This window comes from Neospora caninum, chromosome VIII, assembly GCF_000208865.1.
Source record: "Neospora caninum Liverpool complete genome, chromosome VIII".
Lineage (NCBI taxonomy): Eukaryota > Apicomplexa > Conoidasida > Eucoccidiorida > Sarcocystidae > Neospora > Neospora caninum.
In genome coordinates this window covers 6,151,852-6,179,799 of record NC_018395.1, presented here as the reverse complement: position 1 = coordinate 6,179,799, position 27,948 = coordinate 6,151,852, and the positions used below count along the sequence as shown (strand labels likewise).

At 56.1% G+C, this 27,948-nt stretch overlaps 3 protein-coding genes across 3 annotated transcripts in view; 2 read left to right on the top strand and 1 right to left on the bottom strand.

The window, feature by feature from the left end:
* Positions 1 to 327: 327 nt before the first annotated feature.
* Positions 328 to 10,772, bottom strand: NCLIV_037790 (putative RAD2 endonuclease; the record flags this gene model as incomplete). Its single annotated transcript, XM_003883980.1, has 12 exons — positions 328 to 599; positions 801 to 1,739; positions 2,217 to 2,375; positions 2,730 to 2,832; positions 3,232 to 5,525; positions 5,979 to 6,870; positions 7,446 to 7,543; positions 8,178 to 8,353; positions 8,457 to 9,026; positions 9,727 to 9,807; positions 10,214 to 10,293; positions 10,662 to 10,772. 12 exons carry the CDS (start codon positions 10,770 to 10,772, stop codon positions 328 to 330), a joined length of 5,775 nt encoding a protein of 1,924 aa, XP_003884029.1.
* A 4,561-nt stretch (positions 10,773 to 15,333) lies between these two features.
* Positions 15,334 to 19,838, top strand: NCLIV_037780 (putative zinc finger (CCCH type) protein; the record flags this gene model as incomplete). Its single annotated transcript, XM_003883979.1, has 8 exons — positions 15,334 to 15,492; positions 16,153 to 16,248; positions 16,681 to 16,828; positions 17,121 to 17,201; positions 17,471 to 17,910; positions 18,513 to 18,591; positions 19,234 to 19,312; positions 19,763 to 19,838. The coding sequence occupies 8 exons, from the start codon at positions 15,334 to 15,336 to the stop codon at positions 19,836 to 19,838; spliced, it is 1,158 nt and encodes a 385-aa protein (XP_003884028.1).
* Positions 19,839 to 25,089: 5,251 nt separating this feature from the next.
* NCLIV_037770 (ERYTHROCYTE MEMBRANE PROTEIN PFEMP3, related) overlaps positions 25,090 to 27,948 on the top strand; it is a gene marked incomplete at both ends in the record, with an annotated part of 4,714 nt that continues 1,855 nt past the window's right edge. The window contains 4 exons of the mRNA XM_003883978.1: positions 25,090 to 25,305; positions 26,074 to 26,320; positions 26,513 to 26,742; positions 27,364 to 27,690. Of these exons, the coding sequence (XP_003884027.1) occupies positions 25,090 to 25,305; positions 26,074 to 26,320; positions 26,513 to 26,742; positions 27,364 to 27,690 (1,020 nt within the window). The remainder of the gene's footprint in view (positions 25,306 to 26,073; positions 26,321 to 26,512; positions 26,743 to 27,363; positions 27,691 to 27,948) is intronic.

The following is a 27,948-nucleotide window of genomic DNA, read 5'->3' as shown; positions in this document are numbered from 1 at the left end:
AAGAAGATTCAGGCTGTCGTACGCGTTTGCCTTGGAAGTGAGCAACAGACTTGCACGTTGTCGAATTCGTTGCACTGTCATCTGTGCTACCATGGACGCGCCTGTATCGTGCGCATCGCTCTCATGTATCCACCTTTTTCACGGCCGCACATGCAAAAAGGGAACCATGTATGGTTCTCCTGAGTTACGTGCTTCAGTCGGTTACGAGGCGGTGATGGCCACGCTTTCCATTCTTCAGTGGAGACTGCAGGCAGAATGATAACTGGCTATCTTTAGGCTTCATTATCAACCCTGCAAATATCTATCCTCCAAACAGAACGATGTCCACTATAGGCTGTTCTCCAACTCAGCTTCGGCGGCAGCAGCCACAGTCTCGAGGTGAGCGTCCGCATCCAGCTCCTGCAGCATGGTAGCAAGTAATGCGGCGTCCTCCTCGCGTAGATCGGACATCCCAACACCGCAGGGTGATCCGTGTCTCATTCTCTTCTTGTCATTCCCCTCTATTTTCTCGTGATCAGAGTCGACGGAAGCAGTGTCTCGGACAGATTCCGCCATTTGCGTATCCCCAGATTTTCTGTCTTTCTCCCGTCCTGCGCCGTCTGCACAAGAACCCTCAGTGAGCGCAGCTGCCGCGTCAGGTCGTCGCTCTATCGGACCCGCCTGCCGTCGACGGCTGCGAGGGGGTAGACTTGCCCTCGAACATTTCTCTCCTTGAGCCTTCCGTTGCGGCCTTCTTACTTGTGTTTTTGCCTGACCATCCAGCTCCGCCCCCGGCTGCCTTCGACCAGCTCTACACTTACTAATGCGGCCGTCTTCACCTGACACCGTTTTTTCCTTTCCCTTTGCTTCCTCTTCCGTCAGTCCGCTCGCTGCGGTGGTCTGCTGTCCCTTCATGCGCCGCTGCCCCAACACAGATACTGCCCTCAGCATTCTCTCGCTGCGAATAATGCCCACCGCGTCTTCATCGTCCTGACGCTGCGCCTCTGCGCTGCATTCGGTAAATGCTTGGTCGTGTCGCATTCTTCTCTCTTCTCTCTCTTGCCACACTGCAACACTTTCCAGCTGTGTCTCCCGTTCTTCTTCCCCGTCTCCCTGCCTAACTTGTGTGTCATCCAGAGGCGCCTCGTCTCCTCTTCCGCTTTTCGTGTCACCGTTCCTTCTCTTGCCCGTTTTTCTCTTGGACTCCGCAGCTTCGGCGGCCTCTGCTGCTTTTGCAAGGGTGGCATAAGCAAGGTTTTCGCCCGTCCTGCCTTCTTGATTAGCCCCCGCAGATGACGCGGCTTTGTTATTCCTTTCAACAAAGGGGAGAAAAGCCGTGATCCTCGTCTGCCGCTGAAACGCATGCGCCGCTGTATAGCGTTTCACAGCGGGAAGCAGGCAGTCCAGCACTTCGCTCCGTCGCAGTCCCCCAGCATGGGTCATAATCGAGACAATTGCTTCTACGTCGGGCACAGCCCACGAGAACGGCTCCCTCGACCGATCAACGAGAGGGGATTCAAACGCGTCGAAGACTTCGGGAGAAGGGAAGTCGTGAGGGAACAACCACTGAAGCCGATAGTTTTTGTGCGCCTCTTTATACTTTCGAACTTCTGCAGAATCGGCTGCCTCTATGCCTAAAGTCCAAGGTGCTTCTGCCCAGGCACGAAATGCACGCAGTGCATCCAGAGAAGGGTACGCGCGAAGAACCTCTACGGCATTCACGATGCCTATACCCTTAACGCCAAGGGTGTAATCGCATCCTGCATGAGGCGCGGCAGAGAGCGAAGACAAAAACAACGAAATGAGCAGAGAGAATGAACAGGGACAGAATGAGATGCAGAGAGTGGAAACGGGGCCTAAAACGAAACAGGGCGAACAGCGACAGCAGTCTGTGAAGGGACATATCACCCGGAGACAGTGCGAAGATGCAGGCCGCGAGTCGACAAGTGCTTTTGCTTTTCGAGCACTTTGACGAGAAGAGCCTTTCGCCTGACTGGAAGCAAGAAAGCAAGCTCCGTCCACCTTCTTCGCCGGAGTCAAGCTGCGACGGACGCAACTCATTGCCAGGTGTGAATGGTCATTCGCGGCGGAGTTTCATTCGCAGTGGCCACTTTCATTCGCAAGCGTCTTGATCGACGCGGAGAAACCAAACGCCCCCGCCTGAAAGCATTGAGCTGTCTGCGATCTGACCAGGTGCTGCGAATCAAGTCCGTTCCGTCGTGTCCTCCTTTTCTTACCTAGAAGCATAGCAAGAAGAATGAGCTGCTGTTGGTCAAGGCCCAGTTTGTGAGCGATGAAACTCGCTTCGTACATTTCGACGCTCTTCTTGTTCTCGAAGAAATTCCGATAGATCTCGCGCGCGCCAAAGACAAGTGCGTCGCTGTCATCAGATATCACTGCAAAGACAGGTGACAGGCGAGAAGCCCCAAGGCCACAGGTCACACCCACACACAGGTAGCGTCGACCATTCACAACAGTATTCCGCTACTTTTTTATGCGCCAAGAACCTTCCTCGCCTCATGTGCACAGCCCCTCATAGAATGCAAGGAGCCGTGCAAAAACCAGCAGAACCCTGTGCACCACAGGGGCTCTCAACTGCCGTGAACAATCCACACTGTGGAGCGAGAAAAGGCTTAACCAACTCGAACCCCGAGGGCCAAGAGTCTTCAGATGCGCGTTTTGCGCTCTCACTGGCGACCCTCGGTGAAGTCCCGGCTCTGAAAGCGTGACAGTCGACACGCCTGGCCTACCAGCATCGGCCAGGTTTTGTGCGGTGAAATACGCTGCAGTTGCTTCTGCTTCACCGGGGGCGGTGACGAAGGGGACTCCGAAGGCGCGAAGCAGAGCCACGACCTGAAGGAAAAACAAGGGACTGGGCGTCAGCACCTGCATGCTTTCGAGGCAAATACGACGGCGTGGTCGCAGACTCTTTCACTCAATAGCCTGCGACGAACCGGAAATCATGACGAGTAACGGGTGCTATGAACATGAGAGTCTCAGCCCCAAAAGAAGCTGAAGACGCGACGTAGGCATCACAGAACTAAAGGACAACACGTGACGCACGCCTGCCGGTCGCGCGTCGTTTCTCTAGACATCAAACCGACATCGGCGAGGTATGTGCCACACGCAAATACCGTCTTGCCTAATCAATCGCTGTTTTTAACAGCAGCACAGCGCCCCTGGAGCTTGCCTGTCCATATTATCACACACACACACACACACAAACTCAGGAGTCTTCCACCCACGCATTACCTGGTCCTTCATGCGTTCTGTGACATTTCCTGTTTGCTGTTGAAGCATGCCCGCTTGTTGAAGAAGCAGGAGCTTCTCCTCCTCCAGTTTCTCCCGCAGTTGTTCGTCCGCACTGCTTCCGCCCATCGTCATCAAAGCCGACTGAGACGAGCGAGAGGCCGGAGGAGGCGTTGACAGCTCGTCGATCATCTCAGGCCCTGTGGGGAAAACGGGCGAAGACGGCAGCCGGGGCTGGAGACCTTGAGAAGCTCCAGCTGCGCCTCCCCTCTTTGGTTCCCCTTTCGGCTCTCCCTCTGTCTGCTTGGGGTGTCCTTGTGCGCGTCCGGCATGCGTTCGCATTTCTGCTTCTACTGACTTTGCGCGTTGTTCTCTCTCGACACTCGAAGGGAGTTCTTCGGTTTCGTGGCGTTCTCTCGCAGCCCTCCCAGGGGAGACTCCTGCTTCTGTGTCGAAGAAGAGACCGTCCCAGACGCGCAGCCCGTCTGTGTCCCGTTCTCTCTCCTCAATCGCCGCCGCACCGTCGTCTTTCAACTCGGCACCTATTTCGTCCGCTGAGTCATCAGACAGACTGCCCAGTTTCCCGGACTGCTCGGGCTTCTTGCTGTCATGGCCTTTGCGCTGGTCCTCCGGCAAATGCTCCTTGAGCTGAGGAAACACGGCGAGCCAGAGTTGCATGAACTCGCCTTCTTCCTCTTGCCTTCTCTTCCTTCCCTCTCTGTCGTCCTTCTCGGTGTCTCCCCCGTCCCGCGCACGGCTCCAGCGCCCCTCTGCTCCCCCGAACGCACGGTGCCCCGCTTCCTGTGGAAACGAGACAGTGCCTAATTCTGCGAGAAGTTTGTCGACGAGGTCTTCTGCAGTGTCCGCTCCCACTTCCTTCTTCTCGTCCTTCGTCTGTCGGTCAGTCTCCTTCCCCGCACTCCCGGCAGCGGCCGCCGACTCGCGCTCCACAACGAGCGGAGGAGACGAGGAAGCGGTGTCTCCTTTCTCGCTCTGCGCTACGCCCCCGCTGGACCGCCTCGTGTTTGCGTCCGCGCGGCGTGGCCGTGGCGTGCACTGACCCGGAGAGCTTTTCAAAAGCGTACCACTGCGACGGTGTCCTACACTGGTCTCGCCAAGCGACGGCGGGTCCGCACAAGCTGCCGCAGTGTGGCCGAGACCCGATGAATCCTGGGTTCTCGAGCGACGTCCGACGGTCTCTTTCTCTGGCGAAGCGCAACACGGAGCTCTGTTTTGCCGCTCTCGCCGGTTCCCTTCAAACGAACGCCTGCGCGTTTCTCTTCCCTGGGACAGGCGGTCGTCCTCGGAACGCCGCCCGGGATTCCCCGGAGACCGGACCGCGTCACCAGCAGGCACCATCCCCAGTGCGGCAGGCGCCGAAGGGCGAGAAGAGCAGGACGAAGAGGCGCAAGAACCCGCGGAAGGGGAGGAGACGGGCGACGGAGACACAGACGAATATCCTGCGGATGACGACGAAACGGAACACATCTTCGACTCAGCAGACGAATCGGCATCCTCGGGCACTTGCCCAGAAGGCGCGGGTGAAGAGGAAGGCGGTGCTCTGCTGATTGGAGTCCGCCCGAATCCACGTCTCCTCACCCATCGCGGCCGCCTCACAGGCGGGTCCTGAGTTTGTGCCGCCGCCTGAGCCTCTGGCCCTGGATTCCTTGCGACGCCTTCTTGCTCTCTGCGTTCTTCCTCGCGTGTTCTTCCCTCGCCTCGCTCTGCTGCCTGAGTGTCATGGCTGAGGAGATCTGAACCGGACGCTGGACCGGCAGCGTCGCCTGGTCGAGGCAACGTAGAAGGCACTGAAGCCGCAGAAGAGCCGGAGCGTCCCGTGGGGGATACCGGCGTCGCCGCAGGCAGAGAAGTGGACGCGGAGGAAGCAGCAGCGAGACACGGAGAGGAAGGCGTTTGCGGTGCACGACTAATCTCGTCACTGGTGTCAACAATGCAATCGTCAAACTCGTCGCTTTCGTCTTCAACGGTCACGACTTCTCCGTGAGGGCCTCTGGGAACCCGAGCTGTCTCGTGAGTCTCTTCGGCAACTGCCACTGCCTCCTGGGCTTCCCCCGTCACGGCAGCAGGCGCCCGTCGCCCCCGCCTCGGCTGCCGTTCGTGCTCGTCGGCCTCCAGGAGACAGACGGGGTCGGCCGCTGGGCGACGGAGAGGCTCCGTCCCGGGGGTGGCCTTCCTGCCGTCGCCTGGCGCACCGCCCGACGGCGAGCTCTCGAAACTGGAGTCGAAGAATGCGTCGCCGAAGATCTCCCGGTCGTCCAGGAGCGCGATGTGCTGCTCTGTGTGGAATCAGGCAGGAAGACAGGACAAGAAACCCCGAAGGCGAGGATGAGGGAGAGGGAAGGGTGGAAGAGACAGGAAATCATACAGCTCTACATGAGACGCGCGAGGCAAAACGTGCGCGCCTGACACAGAGACGACTTCACTAAAGATGACTTCCAACGCTTTTCCCTTGTTTCACTTCAGAACCGTCCAACCGATACTGGTTGTGTGTCTCTGGACGACACACCCACAGATGTCCACAGTGCGCTGCGAATGTCTCCGAGGTTTCGAGTCGTCGCCTGCGCGCCCGAAAAACGCGAGCAGGATGTTCAACACTCGGTGCTTTTTATGGGATTCTCTGTTCAGTCTGCGCTACGCCTTTCAGATCCTGTGTTCGATGGAAACTCCACGTGCCTCCTCTCCGCTATCATTTGACTTTCTTGTGTTCCTCTCCCAGCTTCGCTGCTTACTCTCTCCGGACCCCGTGACGATGACGTCGTCGTCTTCTTCTCGTTCGTCCTCCCGGAGACACCTCCCCGTCCTCCGCTTCTCGCGGATTCTCTGGCGGCGGCCTTCTTCCTCCTCTTTCAACTTGGTCCACAGATCTCTTCCGTCCCCTCTCTGCGCCGGCGAGCCCGCCCTCCCAGCACCGACCTGTCTGGCCGCCTTTGTGGCCGAGGCGAGCAGCTCGGACGGAGTTAGGACGGCGGCTTCTCGCGGGGCGTCTAGAGGCCTCGCCAGCCGAGTTAAATCATTCACGAATCCTTTTTGTTTCGGCAGCTTCAGACCGCCATCGAGAGCAAACGCGCGGTCCTCTGAGGCGGAAACAGCGGTGCCCCGCGCCGCCGGCTTGGTCGCTGCACCAGACAGGGCGCCTGAGAGAGACGTCCACTCCGCCGCCAGCGCCTGGCCGCCTCGACCGACCGCCTCTACTTCCCTGCCTCCTGAAAAGAGGTGGAGAGGCCGAGCGCGAACAGACGAAACCGCGGGGCGCGGCCGTGAGGACGCAGGAGACGTGTCTGGACTCAAACACTCCCCTTTAATATCGACTTTCCCCCCACGGCCGACGACGCTGGGCAATGCAGGCAACGGGAGACGAATCCCCGGCTCAGAAAAAGAAGGAACAGACGAGGACGAGGACGAAGGATGACGCGACTCCGCCGCATCTAGGCGCGAGGACTCCCCTTCTTGGTGCTGAGCAGCCGCTAAACGCATCTTCACTGTGGTCAACTGCTGGTTCGCCTGCACGCTGCGAATGTAGGACTCCAGTTGAATGTTCGAAAAAACAAAGATATTGTTCTTCGCCTGCAGGGCCTTCACCCGGCTATCGTGCAGCCACGCGTCGCGAAGCTGGGTCAAAATCTGAAGAACACATCGACACCCCGTCAGGCGTACGCAGTCTCGCAACCATGCTTACCCCTACCTGAATATATATATATATATATATATATATATATGTTGGCACGTGTATGCAGAATGAGGGAACACAGGTGTGCATGCATGCAGTTGACTGAAAAGGACGGCCCTCAAGACAGTCCACGCATGTCGCGCAGCGCTCGAGCTCGTACACAGATGAGATCAGCCTCTTGCACCGTTCCGGTCGAGAAAAATAAAGCAGAGAAGAGGCATGGCCCCCAGGAAAGGCTCTCCCACTGAAAGGGGCTACTTTGGTCATCCACAGGAAATAAAAGAGAAACTCGAACGGCACACATCTTGTGTTGGGTAACGTTCGAGGCTCGAGTCCTTCGTCTCCTCCCCTCGCCCGGGCGCCTCCTTCCTGACGGTTTTTTCGGAGCTGCCTGTGGCCCCCCGGCAGAGACGGCGCGAGACGAAAGCTACAGAAAAACCTGTTGCTAAGGCTGCTCCAAGAGGCCATCCAAAACGTAAATATGCAACGACATAGTCTGGATCGTGCATGCGCAAAGGACGGGTCAGACCTGGAACTGAACTTTCGGGGGAAGAAGGTCAAAGACTTCCTGGTCGATCTCGGCGTCCAAAGGAAGCTGGACGAACGAATCGTCCTCGAGGCGGTATGCTGCGCAGAATCCAAGCCAGATCCGAGTGGCGAAAACCGTAAACACTCCAGGCAACTGTCAGCACATCCTCCCATGGAACAGATTCCACGACCTACCGCCCTGTGTGGGTGGAACGTGCAGACCGCGTTACCCTTCATCATTCGGGCGAAACGCCGGCTGCCGCAGCAAAAGAAGTGTATGCAACGTGATCTCCACCGGAGGAAAAGAAAGCTACGGGGGGAGAACTCAAAGCCTACGCGTGTACACCCGCAAATACACATGTGCACGCTTCCATGCTTTTGTCAGCATCTACTCACAAACACACACGCAGAAACTATGCCTCGAGGCTTTCCTTGCTGTTCGATACGGTAACACAAGAGGATGTAGGATAAATGGAATGTATATAAATAGATTGTATATAAATAGATAGTATACTTGTATACGAGTCTTCACTCTACGCGGGTATAAGTCTGGTGTGGCCTGGCGACTCGTGGGCGTGCGTCGCGGGGCAGCGTTGATTTCCCCAGCGAGCCCTCCTGTCCCTCAAAGACTGCCACGGTGGTGAATCAAACGACCTTTCTTCTACCACCTGTCGAACCACACACAGAGAGAACACGCGGTTCTCCTGTAGCAGTCTCGCAGTCTGAGACCTACCCTTAAAGTCCTCGGCGCGCCTCACGATCTTGCGGCTCTCGCCATCTTGGCCTCGCTTGATTAGGCTGGGCAGTCCGAGATTCTCGAAGGCCTTCGTCGACGCTGCGCTGGCGGGCATGGAGAGGACCGACGGCATCGGCAAGTCGCCCAACTGGCGTCGCGAGCTCAGGAAGCCGCTGGAAACGGGCACAGAACAAATCGGCGAGATCGAAACAGTGGGGAGGCTAGCCGAAATGAACGCCTTTGTTCGGGAATGTCTCACGACTGCCTGCCGCTTACCGAAGTTCCTCCGGCACTGGAGGGGCGAGGGACCGGCTGCGTGTCTCTGCCTCAACTGAGACGTCCTCATCGCTCGTGTCCTCGACGTCGAGTGGTTCCTCAGAGGAGTCGCTGGCGGCGAACGAGCGCCGCCGGCTGCGGGTGCAAATCCCCCCTTTCTTTTCGCCACTCTCCGGATCGGGCCGCCGAGCTCGTCCGCCCTCCGCCTCGCTCTCTTCGCCGCTGGAGAACAACCTCGAGGAAGGGCCGCCTTCAGTTCCGTCCACGTCGCCCCGCCTCGCGAGAGCAGAGGACGAGGCAGCGGCGGGCACAGACAGATGAGAAGGATCGTCACGTGGGGAGGCAGCCGGAGGAGGTGTAGGGGACTTTGATGGGACCAGAGAAGCGGAAGACGGAGTTGGTGTGTCCGGAATGCTCACGATGTCATGAGGACCCGGTGCCTGCGAGGCTGTGTCTTGGGTCGTGGCAGCGCCTTCTTGCTCTTGGCGGCGTTTCTCTTTCAGCCGATTCAGGAGAAGCCGCGCCACCACAGAACGGAGATTCTTCTCCTGCTGTTGTCTCTGCCTCTTTCTGGAGTCACAAAACGAGCAAGGCACACACAAAGGCAACTCTGTCGCTGAGAGCGACACAAAACCGCGAGCCTCTCCGGGAGTGTACAGGAGTCAAGGCTGAGGAAGAGCGCAGCTCCTTTCGGGCGGAGGGCGAGGCGTCAGTCAACCATGAAGAACGAAAGAAGCGAAAGCAAGAACCCTGCTTCGTGTGCATGCTTCAGATACAGCAACTCCCGGAAAGACTGGCGGCGCGGTAGATGTCCGGCCCCGCGACGAGGACGAGACAACAGGGCCCGCCTCGTCGAATCCACGAAACTGGAGAGGCAGATGAACCGCCACAGAAGTGTAGAGGTGCTCGAGGCGAAACGGCTGCACACAGGTGAAATCTCTCGGAGACGCGGTCCCCGTTCCCCGGTCCCGTTGAGGCGACATGAGCGGGGATCCACAAAAAGTTGACGAGTCTCCACGCCCTTTGGCGACCAGAGACGGTAGCGTGCAGGCGGCACACGAGTGGATCCAGATATGCAAAGCAGTGTGTCTTGAGCGTGCGTCTTCTCGCAAACCTCGTTGCCTGTCCCGATCCAGGTCTTGCCCCAACGCTGTGTCCCTAAAAGTTCTGCGACGCAGCTCGTGTGAAAGCGGAAAATCAAAAAGGCGACGAAGAAAACGGAGGCCGCTCCCTCGAGGCCTTGCGGAGCGCCCGCGGCCCGCAAGCGCACCTGGCCAGCAAGGTCTGCCGTTTGAGGAACGGAGGCGGGCCATCGAAGACGATGATTGGGCGAATCTCGAAGAAGAGCAATCTACAAGACAAAAAACAGGAGAGAACTGAGGGCTCTTTTCGTCTAGGCGACTACGCATGCGACGCACGCTAGAACTCGCGCACCCCATGCACCACGTTCGCAACACGCGTTCCCAGCAGAATCGAAGGCGGGGCTCGTTTTTGCCGTCCTTCCTGTGTAGCGTCATCACGAGCAGGAGAGCAGCGAGACGCGAAAGACGAGAAACCACGAAATGCAAACAGTGAGGTGACCAGAAACAGACAATCTTCGCTGCCGGGGCGCTCCTTTCGAGCTCCGCCGTCTCGGCCAGCGACGCAGTCCTGCTGTCCCGTTGCAGCCGCTCAGGAGGCATGCAAAGGCTTCACTCCGTTGCGCAGCTACGACCGCAAGAGAGTCGGGGGACATGTGGGCGAAACAGCAGGCTCACCGGCACAGGCGATTGAAGAAACCCACCAGATGGGCCGCGGGCATCGGGGAGCCGTCCGGCAATTTCATCGCATGCAGAAACTGGAGGAAAACCACAAAGGCAGAAGCGACCCATCAAAGCGCGAGAAATGAGGCAAAGAGTCGACGGTCGAATATATGGCCGATTCGCTTTTCGGAAGTCCCGCGCCACGTCAAAGGTCTCCACCTCCATGCGAGACTGCACACAGGCCGCCAGCGGCGATTCGCGGCAACTCTGGGCGACACCGCAATCCCTGATGCCTGTTTCAAGAATGTGCCGCCACGCCTGGCCACCACAGTCCACGGTGTGTGAGGCACAGGGCCCTCGACAGACTGCGATATCGCTTGGAAAAGCGGTATCCTTCTCTCTTCCTCGCGGTCGTCATATCCGGTCGAATGCCGAGGCTCCTGCGGGTCTGTGGCGCACTCACCTGAACCAGCCAAATGGCTGCGTCGACCGCGACGATTTTCCCTTTCAAATTCCCTGCGGCAACGCGCCGGCCGGCAGGCGCCAGAAGGTCCCACAACCCTTTAACTCCCATGGTGTCTGTACACCGCCTTCAGCTTCCCGAGACAGTCGACGGTGCCCCATTGCGGGCGGTTCGCTCCCATCCGATTTCCGCCGAGAGTGCCCGGCGACAACTGCCTGCCGTTCGACAGCTGAGGGAAGACGTTTGTCGCTCCACGCGTTCTGCACGCGTTGGAGAAGGCAAATGAAAAGATATGCTTTGTCAACAGCACACTTAGCGTCGAGAGCCGTTCTTTTTCGGTGGCTCCTGTCAGTCGCGGCTGGCAGAATCTCCCACGCCGACACCAACTAACTTCTGGGGAAAAGCAACGAGGACTTCCTTTGAAAAAAACTTGAGGAAATAGTGGAAACGGAGATCCTCCTTCATAAAGGCAGAGACAGAGACAGGAAGAAAAGAGGACTCTGTTCGCAAAAATCTACAAGGGGCCTGTGAGAAACGCCGGTATCGTTACAGTCGCAAACCGAGAAAAGAGAGAGACGAAATCGGGTCTCTACGGATAACTGAGAGGCGAGGCAAACAAACTGGCCTTCTTCCACTTCCGCAAGGCCTTCCACATGTGAAAAAACTGTGATGGTCCCCCAATGAAGAGTGACTCTGTGGCGGCTTGGTCATTTAAGCGTCAATTCACTTTCAGAGCACTTTTGCGTTCCACCCTCTCAACGCTTGAACATCTTCCAGGGAGCTCCTGGACTTTTCTTCTCAGTCTTTGGCATGCAAGCAAGCACACTCGTAAAAACGCTTCACGACATCAGCTATCAGGATTGTTCGCCATTTTGAAATTTGAGTGACTGTCGATGAACGGCATTCAAGTGTCTGCTACGCGAGGGCAGCAGCGGTGGCAAGAAACCGCGAGACGCGACTAAGCAAGAGAGCTAAAAGTCAGCTGGCCACGCCTTTGCTCGCGTACGCTGCGAATGGAAACGGGAAGGCGCTTTCGTCCGCGCTGTTTGCGCCAAATCAGCGGATCTACCGGGGGAAAACGGTATCGCTGGCTCGATGGAAACGGCACAAGTTTGCATGCACATGCATGTCACCGAGCTTCAGATATATTCGGACCTGGGAGTCAACAACAGCGAATGTGCATCTTTTTTGTATCCGTCCCTGTCCCTCTGGACGCGCGGCTGTGGTGAGCAAGAGCAGCAAAACGAGGACAGAAGCAGAGAACGCCTGCGGAGTGGGCTGAACGGAGCGGTAAGACCTCGTGCATGCAGCGCCTTGTCAGACTTCATGTGGTTCGCGAAAAAACTTGGGGCCTCGGTCTATCTCGGACCACTGTTTCCGGGGGTCCGTCGCATCGGGAAGAAGGCTCTCTGGCCCTGGCGGTCTAGCAGCCCAAACGGCGGTTTGAAAAATTCTCGTCTCTCTCGAGAAGAGAGTCGAAGCCTGGCGATGGACACCGCCTTGAGGTAGTTTCAGTTTTCGAGGCGAGGCTTTTCCCACCCACGCGCCTTCGAGCGTCATAGCGCTGCTGCACTCAATTTCCAGCGACCTTGCAAACGACTGGTCGCGACTGGGTCCAGTAAAAAAGCTGTGGCGTACCCTTCTTTATTTTGACGGGCAGTATAACCCACGATGGCCCCGCCAGCACCGTAATGTGTCCACAGAACACGCGTCACCAACTTCGCTGGCGTTATGGAGTCCGATTGAAAGTGGAGTTACTTATGCAAAGGAAACTGGCGTTCTTTTTTGTCTTTGAGGTTCAGTTGCTCAAATCGTTGAGGCGCCGGGATGCCGTATGCTTGATGGAGACACCCGAGGTGTCTAGATTCACTCACGTGAAGCAGGCTTCACTCAGACAAACGGGGCGAGCCAGGCGTTCCGTCGCAGGGCAGCTTCCTGAAAATGACAGCCTCGGCGCGGAATCCATCACAATTATTGGAGAGAGGCGAAGGGATGTTGTGGTTGAAAAAGAAGCGCAATCACGAGACTGACGTGCCACTACATCTCCACCGGCCGTTCAGATTCCGCATCCGAAGGCGCATGCGAGGAGTCAGACAGAATGGTGGAACGACGCTCACGGGATGTAGGTGAGTCCCGTCTAGTGGAGCCGTCATACTAGGGGCTTTAGATCCTGAGCGTCGTGCATACGCGCTATGCAGCGGTATCACTGCAAAATCAAGACGCCTGATGGCGGCACACTTCGTCCCGTTGTCAAGCTCAGAATGGTGAAATCCTTCGCGGGACTCTTCTGCCTGCACGTTGGGTTCAAGAGCACCACGGCTGTCATATTCGGTAGGCTAGGGCGACGCAACTCTTAGACGATCTATTCGGAGGGTGCTGCCGCGATTTCGACAGGTGCCTTCAGCGGCGATGGCATTCCCCCCTCGTGCGACCTCAAAAAAACAATGACTAGCAGTCACTTGGGAAATTCAGTAAAATAATGAAGGTGGCCACTGTATCTGTGCTCAAAGATCGAAAGGCCACTAGCCTCTAGGATGCCGCGGCAGAAAGAGAAGCATCTGTGTACTTTGCTTGGTGGCTCTTTCGGAGAACCGCTTTCCCTTGCGAATTGAAAACCCGTCAGACAGCCGCACCAAGAGCGATCACCGAAAGAGCCGTAGTTTTTACGTAAGAAAAGGGGTGGCCAAAGAAGTAGAAAGCGCAGCAATCTAGTAGCAGCACTGCCGTGGAGTGTGCCATGAAGGAAGCACATGTCATGTACCGAGAACGTACCGCGGAGACGGCCCCGACATCGATGTGTTCATGCGTTCATCATACTGACAGGCAGCGATAACCAAGAAACCTTTACAGCGATTTTAATAGAGCAGCAGTGATTGGCAGCCAGAACAGAGAACACTTCTTCATTGAGTGTATCTAACAGGGCAGTAGGTCCCCAAGGAAAAGCGCGAGTAGGGGGCCTTCGGCAGACTGACAGGGATGCCTGTCGTACGGCGATTTCTTGGCAGGGGAGGACTCGTCACGGTTTGCGACTGGGCAACGAGTTAGCGTCAGAGGAGTTCCATAGCCATAGAAGCCTGTCATTCATTGCAGGGACCCAGAACGCGGCGGCACCGATGCATCGTGCCACTGACGTAAACGTATTACCTATATGTACAGTACGGAAACCGGCCTGTGGTGTCTCGAGTGCTCATGCGACGAGACGAAGCTTTCTACCTGCAAAGAGCACACATACCTGGAACGCACACTTTCGGTTTCTGAGCGGGAGCATCACAATTGCGTTATTTGAGAGGCGGCAGCCGAGTGCCCTCTTTTGGCGGTCTCATCGCTCGACGAGGACCCGGTGTCCTGGAGAGACGAACGACGAAAGTGGTTCAGTGAATTATCTCACACCTGTTGACGTTCCCTCTCGCCTACAGAGTACCCACTACTCTCGGCTTTTCTACATTCTCGTGGACACGTCGAGACATAGCCGACAGAATCGGAAAGTTCCTGGGCGTTTTTACGACTCAAGCTGACTGCTAGAGCCAAACACACTTCGAATAATGAGGAGTGACTGCTTTTGTGACGGTCGCACATATTTCGTAACGGCGCCGCTTCCGCTGATACGCACTTACTTTCTGACGGATTGGCACAGGCTCCTTCAGTGAAACACTGCACACTGCGTTTGTCGTCTCGATGGTTTCATGCCCCCTCAACGCTCCTCCGAGCGAAGCGTTGACGAGGCATTTTTCTTGCCGACTGCAGTGTATACCTCGCGTCCTGTGTTCGTCAGGCGTCTATTTTTCACACCTCCACCCAAACCCTTCTTGCATCAGGACACGCTCGTTGCTACCACTAAAAAGGTATGTTTCCGTTTTTCGCCGTTCCGTCTTCAGGCTTTCGTTTAGGCTCTCCTGCGCCGTTGCAAAAGGCAAGGGTCGCAGCGTGTGCGACTCCTGCCCGAAACGTGTTTTCGAGGCTAGTGGCGAGGACATTGCGGGAACACCGCATGCGCAGGCGGGCGCCCCAGCAACATGGCCTGCAGTCGAAGGAAAAAGTGACCGATTCCTCGCGACTGGGTTGAACCAACAACCTTTCTTCTCTGGAAGCCAGACCATTCCGCGTTGCATTTTGCTTTTCTCGCAGAGTGTTGTCCCGTCGCGCAGCCACCCGAAATCCTGGTGGACTGGCTACGGGAAACGCAGTACACTTCGTCAACGCGAATGTCGAGGCTGGCAATTTGCTGCGCACCACAGCAATAACTAGCAGGCCTTTTCTGATCCGGGTGATCTTTCCCTCGGTGTGTCGTCTGTCAGCAGCTTCTGTGTGAATCTTCCTCTTTTTTCCCGTCTACGCACCCCGACTGCGCTTTTCTTTTCCGCTTCCTGCTGCGTGCACCTGCAGCGATCGGACTGGCCTTCTCAAGGGAATCCACTGTACCTACACGTGTCGGGGCGGCCGCCGCCCTTCCCTCTGTTCCTCACTCTCTTGAGTCGGTCGACTTGCCTATTCGAACAAGAGACATAGTGCATTTGCCGGCGTCGCAGAGGAGGCTGTTCCCCTTTCCCCGAGCACCTGTTTTTCTCCGGTTGCCTGTCCGCTTAACGGGCGGCGTCTCGTGGGGTTGAGGTCTGTGCAGTTCTGGGGAAACCGTTGAACGCATTCTGCAGCTGGATCGTGCGTTGCTGCCAGCATGTCAGACGTGGAACCAGCTCAACAGATTGGCCCCCAGCCAGCCGAGGCTGGTCACGGTTCTGAGGACGGCGGCGGAAACTATGAGTCTGCCGGGTACTATGGAGGTCCGTATGGAAGGAGCGCGCCGTACAAAAAGACTCTGTGCAGGCACTGGCAGGTACGTTGTGCCTAACAAGGCTGTGCCGCCTCAGTCCAGGGGCGCAGGGAACAACCCTCTGATGGGCACCCCTCGCAGCTGGACCTTCGATCTTTTTGGACTTCAATATCCTACCACATTAAGGTTATTCCACATCGGTTATGTTCTCGGCGTTTTGTCGCCAAGCAGAGGCGGAGGGAGCGCAGAAAGGCGTGGGTAAACCTATTGCGACACCGTGAAAAAGCGGAATGTGGAATGGTGATCCCCGCGAAGTGACCGCTCGCGCTCGGGGAAGGGAAGGCGCGGGTCGCCGTCTCGCCGTCCGCCAACCCTGCCCATACGGCTGCGTGAATACCGCAGAGACTCGGACTAGGTCGCGTTCGGGCACATTCGCCGTCTCGGCGTTTGCTGCGGGCGTCGTGTTTGGTCAGAGTCGCCGCTTCCGCGCGGAAGAGCGAATAACAGCCTGAAGCGGAGTTACTCCGCCGACGCTCTCCGGCGTTCGTGCCTGTCGCATCTCTTCGCAGAGCCGCAACCGCCCCGTTTCCGAGCGGTATCGTGTACCCTTCGTCGGCGATCCTGCGCATGCGTCAAGCGCGGAGTCGCCGCTGCTTTCCGGGTCTGCTGGACGTTGACGCCAAGGCGTGTGTGTGTGTGTCGATGCTTTCTGCCCGTTTACAGGCGGGCAACTGCCGCAACGGCCACAGGTGCACATTCAGCCATGGCATCGAAGATCTCAAAGGCACACGAGGCATTCTGTGCAGATTTTTCGTGCGGGTGAGTCGCAAAGTACTTAGGCGGCTCTGGGGTGCCGAACTACTCGTCCAGGGACGTGGTATGCGGAGGCGTGCTGCAAAACTGACTGTAGCGAAAGGGACGAGGTTCTGTGCCCCGCGGTTTGCAAGGCTTCCGAAAGAGAGCTGCCACGCTTCAACCGTGACCGCGCCAAAGGGTGACCTGCTGTCAGTGCCAAGCGACTCTCTCGTGGGCAGTCTCGTAGAAGCTTCAAACGGTCTCGCGCGCCGCTGTGACTGACACCGGCGCAGATGTCTCTGTTTCCAGGGCCCCAGACCGACGCCTCCTTTTCTTCAACAGACTGCATGCGCATATAGCTTCAGCCACCAACGACCACTGGGTGACACGAGGCTGCGAAGTCGGGGGAAAAAACCAATATCAGACTGCGTCCTTTCTGCGATCGATGCCGTGCAGGGGGTCTGTAAACACGGTGCGAACTGTCCGTACATGCATCCGAGCGGCAGCAGGATGGCTTTGCCCTCGGAAGTCGGTCCCTCGCCGTACTACTCCGTTACAGGATCTGGCCCTCAGTATCCGCAGCCGCCAACTGGTTACAAGACAGGTGAGAAAACGATGAGTTAATTCGGGGCGCACAGCTATGTTCAATCTGCCGGCTTCTAGAGTTCCGAGGGTCTGCCGATCCCGCTTGAATCCTTCGTGGGACCATAGCCGACGGCCGAATCCGTGCTGTCGAGTGCTCACGGAGACGGAGTGGAGAAGGGTAGAGAGGAAGCGACGAAGGGCGTGGCTCTATCCACTCAGCGTCGAGCGACTCCCCTCACATCTGCGAAACCGAGTCATTCGTGTTTGTTGCGCGAAATCTCTCGAACCTCGCGTGTGGCCGATGCATGCAGATCTTTGCGTCAACCGAAGCGGGCAGTGCAGCGCCGGAGTGTACTGCGGATTTGCGCACTCTGTCGACGAATTGCTGCCTGGTACGTTCACGCGCTCATGGAGTCTCTTCTTTTTTTCCATTACGAGACCCGAAGGCTCTTCCCGCAGGCGTATAGAGCCCGTCTAGGACGAGCGCACCCCGATGTCTCTTGCCTGGAAACTCCGGTCCAGGCAGTCCGCCGAAAATCAGGAGACGCAGTGGCAGATTTGGCGGATCGCCGTGTGTCAGCGAGGCGCGGACGCGACCGCGCGTGGCGGCGCAGTGCCTTCTTCAGTGAGTACTTGCTGTCGCTGCGGTGGTTGTTTCCAGGCAAGTTTTCGGTTGAGGAGATTGCGGCTCTCCGCCAGGCTGCAGCTGCGAGCAACAACTCGCAGTCCGTGTCGCCATATGGGCAGTACTACGCTGTGGCCGTGCGCGACGGCGGGGCGTATGGACACCTCGGCACTTCCTCGGTCGTTGCGACGGCGCCCACCACTGTGGTCACTGGCCGCTCGGAGCAGCCGAATCCGTACGGCGGGTACTCCTATCCAACCACGTACTCGGCGACTCCCCAGCAGATTCAGGTGTCGAATGTGGCCACAGCCGGGGCCCGGCACACTGAGTTGTATTTCCCTGCAGCTGGATCGACAGCCTCCTCTCCCAGTGCGTCCGGGTACCACATGCAACACCCGGGAGCAGTCAGCTCGGATCCAGTCGCCGATCGCCCTGTGATGCTTCCCACCAGCAGGAAACTGTGCAATTTCTGGCCGGTGAGAACCACTTTGCGTCGTCTCAGTCTCTCACGCGAAACGCGACGGCTGTCGGTGTGGCCTTGGCGCCAGGACAGCACACAGAACAGCATCCGGATATCTTCGGACTGCGGTGTCTCGTCCGCGTGTGAAAAGAAACAAAGCAAGGCCTGTATGTTGGCTTTCCGGAGGAGGTCTTCGTGAAAAGACAGCGGCCAGGCGTGGCTCGAGGGAGCAGCGTGCACTGGTCAACTCTAGAGCGATAGGGATGCCGCGTCGTCTGGGAATCGCAAGGGTTGTCTCGGTTGGGGTTTTCTGTCGTAGCGGTCGCGCCGACAGCAGGAGCGAAGAGAGAGCATTTTCTTTTGTGGCCAGACCTGCAAACCTCTTCGCGAGTCGCAGCCGGAGTTTGGACGTACATGCCTAACGCTGTATGTGCAATTCGGTTTGATCGGTAGAATTTAACGCGCACGGGACGGCCCGAAACGCCCCCACGGGTCGTGGCCTCACCTGGACTTCTTCACGACACACGCCAGCGTGGAAATTGCGTACACGCGCTGCGTTTCCACAGCAACCGCGAGAATGTGCAAAGTTTTTGCGCGTGTGGCTTCACGTGTTTGCAGCACGGCTGCCGCAAAGGAGATGCTTGCCCGTTTGTCCACGAAGCGTCTCTTGTGCATCCGGCGGCGACGGGCGCAGACGGTAAGAAAACCGACAACGCCGCCCACCGTGCCCGACTCACAGCCGGTGGACTGTGTGGACATCACGGCCTGGCTTCTACAGACCGTCACTTCCCCTGCTGCGGCGGATCGCAGCTGTCTGATGGCGCACCCCACTCTACACTCTTGCGTATGTGCGCGTTTGGGCATGCATGCTTCTCTTTGTATGCAAATGTGTGGGTGCGAGTCAGGAGTGTGACACCCGTCGTGTCCTGGTGCATGCAGATTTGAATGGCGGCGCGCGAAGCTACCCAGGTTACTCTCCGTACGGTCGCGACTACGGCTATGGCAGGTAGGCCTTGTGAAGCGCTCTGGTCGCATTCACTGGGAGGCTGCGGTAGAAGTGATCCCATCCGATTGCTATCTTCGTTAAAAGTCGTCGTTTTCACGCAACTGCTGCATGGCTGTGCCTACGGCCGAGGGGGATGTGTCGTGTCAAGATCTCTTGAAACAGTGCATGGCCGAGTGTGATCCGAGAGGGCGGATCTACAGAGGGTGTGTGTATAACGCTGGCTGTTTATCTGTGTGCCACTGGGCGCTTGCGTGAAAACGTTTTGAGTTTCATCGAAATTCACAAAGAACGACCCGCGAGTACCTGGCTTCCTGTTTCTGTGCGCATTGTCAGAGGCAGACCTCGGTCGCGTTCGCCGGATCGCGGAGGGCTGGGGCCCTTCAGGAATCGGGAATGTCGCTTCTATCTACAGGTAGAACACAGGGAAAGTTGGGTCTTGGGAACGGTCCCGTTCGTGAGAGTGCTCGCATGTATGTGCCCGATGTGCCAGAAAAAAGCTTAGAACGGGAATGGCAGCGCTGAGGTGGAAGGAGTTTTTCGGCAAGCGGGTTGGCGCGTTTACGAGTATTAGAGCCGCAGGGAAAAGGTGCATTTCAACGAGGCTTCATGCTGCTGCGTGTCCTGCCTTCACTGCCTTTCATGCCGTCTCTTCCGTGGATAGTGGGGCGAAGTTTTACCTCTGGGTCTCCACGGAACGAAGGGTCGCCCGGCGCGGCTTCCCAGTTTTGTTCGTGAAGTTTGTGTCTGTCGGATCTGGCTGAAGCGCCCGGTTAAGCTTCGTGTGGTGGCATGTTGAAATTAAACACGTCTAGCTGTCTTTAGCAGCTTCGGTTTTGAGCGTATTGCGGTTCTGCGGCTACAGGGGAGATGCATCAGAGGCGACGCGTGCCCGTTCCGTCACCATCGGGAGCAAGCTGAGGGACACAGTGGAGGGATGAAGTCGCCGCGCATTATAAACGGTTCGACCCCGGTGGAGTCCGCGCCGCCAGCGGCGGGGCCTGAAGGAGAGGCTGGGTATGCTCCAGGCGCAGAGGAAGGTGCGTGAGAAGTTGGGGGAGCGAGCGTCTTGGACGCACTTGCACTTGTGGGCCCGTGGCAACCTCCGCCGATGGAAGACGTTCCGGAAGTGTTTCGGGCCGTGCGACTGCCTTCCGTGATTCCCGCTGCGGCCCCGGACTCCTCGCGACGACGCGCTCCGACAGATGCTCAGTCCGACGACTGGTGAGCTGAACCCAGGCGAGAGAAAGGGGGGCGGAGATAGGCGAGAATACCCTGTACTGATGGATGGCTGAATCGAAGGAGAAAGCGACGAAAAGAAGTTCAGATGTGGTCCTCGGAGCAAGTCAGTGGCAGCAGTGCCGATATACCCCTACTATATATCCGGCATATACAGTCTGCCGCTGGCGGGGAGTCCAGAACAACCACAGGCGCACGCCGCCTCGAGCAAAGCGAACAAGTGGAAGAAAAAGAAAAACAGCCAAGCAGAACAGAAAGCCGGATAATGGAGCTGCAAACGAAACCGAAGGCGAAAGAGAGGAAATGTACGGGTGGCCGAAGAAGAAAGAGAAGCCGTCAATTAGAAGAACGACAAGATATCCAAAATGAAAGAGACGCAAGAAAATGCGAGAGAGAAAGGTGAACGTTGATTGCTGTCGGTGGAGACGAAAGAGAAGGAGCCGATTAGAAGGAAGAACAAGTCGAGATTGAACAGAGGCGAAAAGCAGGATACAGCGCAAGGTGAAACGGAACGGCAAAACAACCCCGAGATGACAACACGGACGTCCGACTTCCCCTTCACTGTTACCCTAGGATCACGTGTCAAGACAGTCGCACCTTTATTTCTTAAAGAGGTCGTGCCTGAGGGTAGCGCACCGATCTTTGGTTCTAGGGAGAGACCAGAGCAGAGTTCAGTTTTTTTTACCACTCACCTTCATGTTGCCTGCAGACATCTATGAGATGTGTGACTATTGGAACTGCAGCCTGTATTTTGCTGAGGTGGATTCACTTTACGGTGAACAGGAATAGGTTTCGCGTACTTCCTTCACGTCGCACGTGGCTCCGGGGGTCACCGGCTGAGATGTGTAGGGTGAAGACAGGCGTATGTCACTAACGCAGAAGGCATGTGATGGAGGGGGTATGTCCATTATTGTCCTTCTCAGCCCCGTCGTACTTACGCGTTGGGGGATCGTCTGGGGGAAGCTGCGGAGGAAAGCAGCAGAGGCCCTCTGTCTCGCAGGGGACTCAAGACACGCATGGCGATGCAAGAAAAAACGAGTTTAGGGTCCCCGTCGGGACACAGGCGAACAAGTGAAATAAAAAACGTACATTTATGTATAAAAAAGGGAGGTCGTACACGGGAGAACCGGCTCCTGAAGTAAAAGGAAACCTCGTGCTCGTCGGAAATCTGGATAGCAGATCAACCTGGAACAGAAAAAAAATATCGAGAATCTATTACCGCCTGTGTCTTACCGCATGACCGTTGGAAGCTTGGACCTTCCAGTTCCAGTAAAAGGGAGTCCAAGTCTCTTGGATTAGCATACGTTTTCTTCCACATTCCAGAAACGGAGGCAACACGAAACCAGAATAGCAGCCGAAAAGGATACCGTGGCATCACGCCACGCGTCCTATTACTGCAATGTGGCTGTTTCCCGTTTTCTTCTCTGCAAATCAGCCCCACTGTACGCTCCTTTTTCTGCGTATATGAGGCCTGTTCTATTCCCTTGTAGACACAAAACAAAGCAGTGTTCTTTCACGAAGGAAGATCTACTGCGCACAACCTATGGGGCGAGGAGGGCACGCTGTGTACTTTTCAGCCGAAAGGGGTAAATGCAGTCCGTCGTCCATGCGCTCAAAGCAGAATAGACATGTTGATTTCTGCTCCATGCGCCTTTCTAGAGAAAGGATTGAGCAGGCTAGAGAACAATTTGGCGTAGTTTTTACAGGGCTTTTTTAGGGGCACTTCCAGTTTGGCTGGTCGATTGTTTGTTATATTGGTGCTTCAGATGCTTCAGACACCCCTATTTCATCCGAGACCAGGAAACAGGGATAAAATGTTTCATAAACGGAGCGATTCGGATGAGCGTGTGGTGGGAATGTTGGAAGAAAGATTTTGCAGGTGAGACAGTTCCCGACATCCATATTCGAAAGTAGCAATGCTCATAACTCGATACAAGTGGAGGAATGCAAGAACAACGCTCCTGCCGCTATATGGAAAGGACTACGGCATCAAGACAACTTGGCGAACCCATATGTGGAAGACGCTCCCGCTCCCTTGTCTTTCTCCCGGTGCGCGGGTATCGCCACCGTCAAAAGCCGTCACGCGTTATTTGCTGACGCGGCACTGCGTTGACCGCGATCATGAGCAGATAATTATCACTGGTTTGGAACGTGGAAGGGCATAGAGTGTCTCGGTAGGGGAAAAGTGGGGGCATGAAATCCCGATGTGTGCGGCCTGGCAAGCATGCGCCCACAGGGTGTGGAGAAAAGATTGTCATCCACTGTTCTCCGCACTGTGAGCATAGTGCCAAGAAATGAGGTGAATTTGATGGTTCCGACGCCGTACCGAGTACAAATTTATAAGAGCGACTATAGTCTGAACGAACGGGGGCATGGAAGCGTATGGGGCGAAGAAAATGGGAAGTGCCACAAGAGAGTTTGACCCCAGTCTCTAGGGAGATCCAGAAAACTTTTCTGGAAACTCTGAGTGACGGCTGAGTCACTGTTTATTCAAAGTCTCATTCCTGGGGTGGTGAAATGTGGCAAGACTGGAAACAGTCGTGATGGCATACAGCGGGCACGCACCCGGTACTGAGTTACAGCAGATTTAACATCTTTTTTCGTGTTTCCTTCCGTCTGTCGTCCGGTGTTTGTGGGCGTGTCCAGAGTGGCAGTCAGCAAGGCAGAAGGCTCGAGACTCTAGTAACAGGAAATCAGGTAGTCTTTTTATTCGTTGTCTTTCGTATATAACTCCACTTTCAGAGCAAGTGGGGCACATCCGCGAATCATCAATACTCTGAATAGATACAAATAATTACAAAGACAATTTGTTTTGTCACATCTGACAGAAATCGACAGAAACTGTATAGTGATATACGACCGCATAACGTCTTCTGCACAGCGAATGTGAGATCGAAACTGTTGCCGCCGAGGGTGGTTGTAATGTACACATTTTACAGTATCTGGGAGTTGGAAGATGGAACAGCTCGACTGAGTGGACGTCCGACGAAGAGGGCGGACTTCGGTGTCCTACCGGTTTCTGACGACACCTCCAAAGTTGTGCCACAGCGTCAACTGACCACCCCTAAGTTTTTCCGTGGCGTGAAGAGGAATATGAATGGTATGACTTTGCAGATTGCTTTGCGTGTTCCACCTGTAGGAACGAAGCTGGGGTGCATACCACCTCTTTGCAGACCCAAATCTATTTTCTAAACAGAAAACACAGGTACTGTCGGTGCATTTGTGCAAGGCATGATTAGAAAATCTGACGTCCTTGTATCTCTGCTTTCTATGAGAGACAAATCCGAAAACACGGCTGTTTAGGCTTGGGAACCAGGCACCGCTGATGGCAGCTAAATATGCTTTACGTAGTGTCCTGGTTACCATTTCGTTACAGCCTATTTACCGAACATCCAGCAACATCTGATTAGTTGAACAGTCGCAAGCCCAGTAATGAGTTTTCCTACCATGACGCTTGAAGAACCTCCTTCAGCACACTTCTCGTTTTTCGAGTTTCCTGTGACCCACCACATTAGACAAATGCCGGACTGCCATGACAAGTGAACTGCCGAAATACCCTCACCAGATCGATTTGCCATACTGATTTTAGAACTGGATTTGCGCCGCGGAAGACACCCCAAAGGCCTCACAAACGAAACGACGGTAGTGCAAACGTGCAACCAATAGCCGTTTTCCCCCCGTACTGCGGAGAAGGGGGAAGCGTTTAAAACATGTTTATCGAAGACCAAGGCTGGTGTTCTACGTCCCAGTGCTGAGTCGGTGACTGCACTGATATCGCGCAGGCTGCGCGGTTCAGACACACAGACTATTTGTTCGGATGTAGCCTTCCGTACCCACCTAGGTAACTGATATCTACACACGCCGTTCTGCACTTCAACGTCTCTACTGTTCCTTGCGCACAAAAGCCGTTTCACGTTTTGATGCATGGGGTTTCCTTTTGTTTACGGGCCAGGGTGCTACCCCGAAACAGCCAAGACCATCGCGTTTCCCCACTTTTTCGATCCTCGATTTTTCACACCGTTGATGCTTCTGTGCATGCAGCAGTAAGTGTGCGCGTAGGCCGTTTGCTGCCCTCCCCATTCCTTCGTCTTGAGTACCTAACATGTTTTCTGACGGGTCCCAGGATAAAAAAAGTCGCTTGTTCAGCTATTTCACGGTGTCATGTCTCCGTCTGCCCGCCTTTGGAAACATCACGCTTCGCTTTCCGTAAACATCGTGGCATTTGTAATCGAACGAGAGCGGTGTTTTCGCTGTTGGATGCGTTTAACGCAGGGAAATTGGGCGTGAAAAGACTGCTACGTCCGAGTATGTTATAGCTCAGAAAAGAGCAAATGTCCGTGTGGCTTGTTGCCACCAGAAGCTAAAGAAAGCAATCGCGTGTTGCATTCGAAATTCGGATGCGAAATCCGCTTCTGTCAATCGCCCCGGCATCCGTTGTGCGTGGTATCGACAAGATTGCTCCATATTTTGAAATTTCGTCACAAGCTTGAAATAGTTTCGCCACAAACGCAATTCTCGTGTGGCCTTCCACAATGTGTCGCGCGTGTCATGCCGTCCGGAACGTGCGAACAATCGGATGACTTCTTCGACCGCTTTCTTTTGCACGCGCTTCATGGGTCCCTTTGTTGCTAGAGACCATGCACTTTTACCTGAAACGGTTCGACGCGGGTTCGAAGGAGCATGACTAAGTTGCCGAGATGCATGACCAAGTACAACGCAACACCTAATCCACCTTTTTGTTTGGAAAGGAATTTCAGCCGGCTTGTGAACGGCCAGCAATCTTGTCACCGTTTCCTACGACGTCCCAACCCAACAGGGATTGTCTACTTGTAAATTCCTGCACAAAAAGCATGTATGTGTACACGTACTGGCGGGCAGACGGTTGAGGCAGCTGAGATTCACTGAGAAGGACAGAAAAGACAGGAACCGGATTTCGCGCCTTCTGCTGACAAAATGGCGTCAGCTTCGGATCCAGCGACGCTCCCAGCGAACGCAACACAGCTAAGGGAACAGCTCATTGCTGCAACGCAGCGGTTCTTCGACAGCCATGGCATTCGCGTCAAAACGAGAAAGCTTCCCGTGCAGGCGGCGACTCCAGCGTCTCCGCCTGGTTCGAAGGCAGAGGGCGTCTCGGCACGACGGCCCCATGGGGGCGGTCGGGCGGCGCAGGTGAGTCTGAAGCGCGACGCTGTTTGATGCTTTAGTGTCCAGAGACAGTCGAGCAGGTCGGCCGAAACAGCGTCCCGCAAACATGCGAATTTTCGCCCAAGACTGTGGGAGTCCCGGAATCCACGCGGTGCGCAGGTGCCGCTGCTCTGGATATACCAATCCCTCTAACAGTCTTGAACAAACTTCAAAGATATCGGTTTCTCGCTGTTTCGCGGCTTCCATTGTGGCATGATCGCCTGTGCCTCAGTAGCTTGGCCCGGATCCTGCGCCCACGCTTGATACATCTCGTGCATTGGGTTGCGCCTCTCCACCCTCAGAGCGTCTCTCCAGATTTGTGTAGGGGCTTGGGAATGACTCGACGCACGTGGCGGACTGAAAACAGGTCCAGTGTGTCACTACAGCGAACGGACGGAGACGCATGTCTTGAGAGCTGCTTTAGCACTGAAGAAACAGACAAAGGGACAAAGGCTCGGCAGCAGAACAAATCGACCGACGGCTTTGCGTCTTGTGCGAGGACCGCGAGGGCGTAACAGGGTCAGGCCTAGGATGAAGCACACGTTCGTTGGTTTGTGGCGAGCGGATGAATGCTTCGTGATGCCCTCTGGGGTAGACACATTCCGTTTTCATGACCTCCAGCACTGAACATAAAGTGACGTCGACGACAGGACGTTCGGGACCGGGGGAGCCGGTATCGGAGAAGTCAAGGGGCGACGCGTGCCACGTCGTGCGTTGTGTGTGTTTTTGCTGATCACTGCCTGGTGTGCACAGACGGACGGGTCGCCTCAATCTAGCGACAGCTCGTCCTCGTCTCTTCCACTGTACCATTTCATCACTCGTCAGAAACTTCACATGGCGGAGCAGCTGCTGAGGAATAAGTCGTGCTACCTGACTCCGTACAACAAGAAGTCAGACAGACGTCAGAAGGCGTCTCCCTGGATCATGCAAGACATGAGTGAAGAGGTCAAGAAACACCTCGCACAAATGAGCTCGGACTTCGACGACAGAGAGTTCTCTGGTGAGGAACGTTCTTTCGGCAGATGCATACTGCGAACTGCCAGGAAGCGAATGCGTTTCTTAGCGAACTCGACAAAAACGTAGCAGGCCCTCGCCCCTAGCCTCCGCGCGCCGGCCGAGGTTTGCCGAGGCACCAAGGGACTTTTGCAGAAACACTTTTTGGCGCCACCGCGATTGTGTGCTGCGTGGCCAGGTGTCTACATCTCCCTCCACACGAGTCCGTACTTGGTCGACTGCGAATACGGGAATCTCAGTCGAAGCCGCTTTGTGGGCTGGGCACTCGTCGAGCTGCTGACAACCAACGAACGCTGCCTGAAGGCCCTGTGGGTGCATCCAGCCCTCTCGGCGTCGAGCACGCGCCTCGTGCTCCAGGCGTTCCTTCCGCGCATCCTTGTCGAGGCGATCGAGTTCGCCACTCCCGGGGTAAGTGAAGAACCGCCTCCCAGTTCTGTTCGCAAGGCGTGGAGAGAGAACACGCCGTGTTTGCGTTTCCAAGAAAGTGCCGCGGAAACTGCGGACTTCAGTCGCGATAAACTACAGTTCCGCTTAAACTGAAGGGTCCAGTAGGTAAAAACGATATCCGTCGGCCGACTCAAGAGCGCCTGCTGGCCTGTCAGTTTGGGGGCCGCCGACGCACGCTCGAGTGGCGGTGGCGCTCACGACCCTGATGGGTGCGAATTGCTCGTGTAAAAACAGTTTTCTCCTCTCATTGACGCACCGATTCTAGGCTGCGCTGTGTCCTGAAAAATTCCGTGGAGTCCATCGAGGTTTTTTGAGCGTGCATACCTCGCGGCCCAGAGTGATGCTTTTCTGTGGCGGGAGAGCTCCAAACATTCTTCGGGCCAACAAGGCGCACACATCAGCCACGGTTTCGGGCTCCGCGTGCCTCACCGAGGGACACCAGCGCCGCCTGTCGGCCAGTGGAACCGTCCGACCCGTTCCTCGCTGTCAGACTCGAGCAGTCGAGTACCCGGCGACCGGACGTCGCTGCTCGCTGGAAGCGAAGCTTTTTTGAGAGGTTGTCTTTCTTGTGTCTCGATACAGGTCAGCCCCCTTTGTCCGTGGCGGTTTTTCTACTGCTGGCTGAACGACTTTGATCTCCTTCCTCGGGGGACGTGGCTGCTCCTGTCTGCCCCAAAGTACCTGGCGCTTCCTGTGCACTGCGACAATTTGAATCTCGGAGAGGAAGACGAAGAGGACGCGAAGGAGGAACCGCGGGGGAAAGGCAAAGCCGCCCCAGGGAAGGGAAAGGGCAACCAGCCGGCGGGGCCGCGCGCAGAAAAGAGCAAAAGGAAAGGCAAGAAGAAGGAAGAAGAAGAAATGCACATCGGCCACCGCGATGGCGACGATGGGTCTGCGTGCCCGTGCCAGGTGCGTGGTCGAGCTTCCGTGAACTCTTTGTTCTTCCTGTGGCAAATTTGTTCCTTATCTCTGCTTTGAGATATGCAGTGGGGGAATCTGGCATCTTGGCTGGAGTCACGTCCAGTGGCGAGAGTTGTCTCCCTCACTCCCCCTAGCACACACACAATCACACCCGCCCCTTCAGACCACTCGCATTTGGGTGTCCAAAAGCCTGTGTCCGTTTTCTGAATGAGGCGGCCTCAGTCGCCCCCCCCCCCCCCCCAAAAA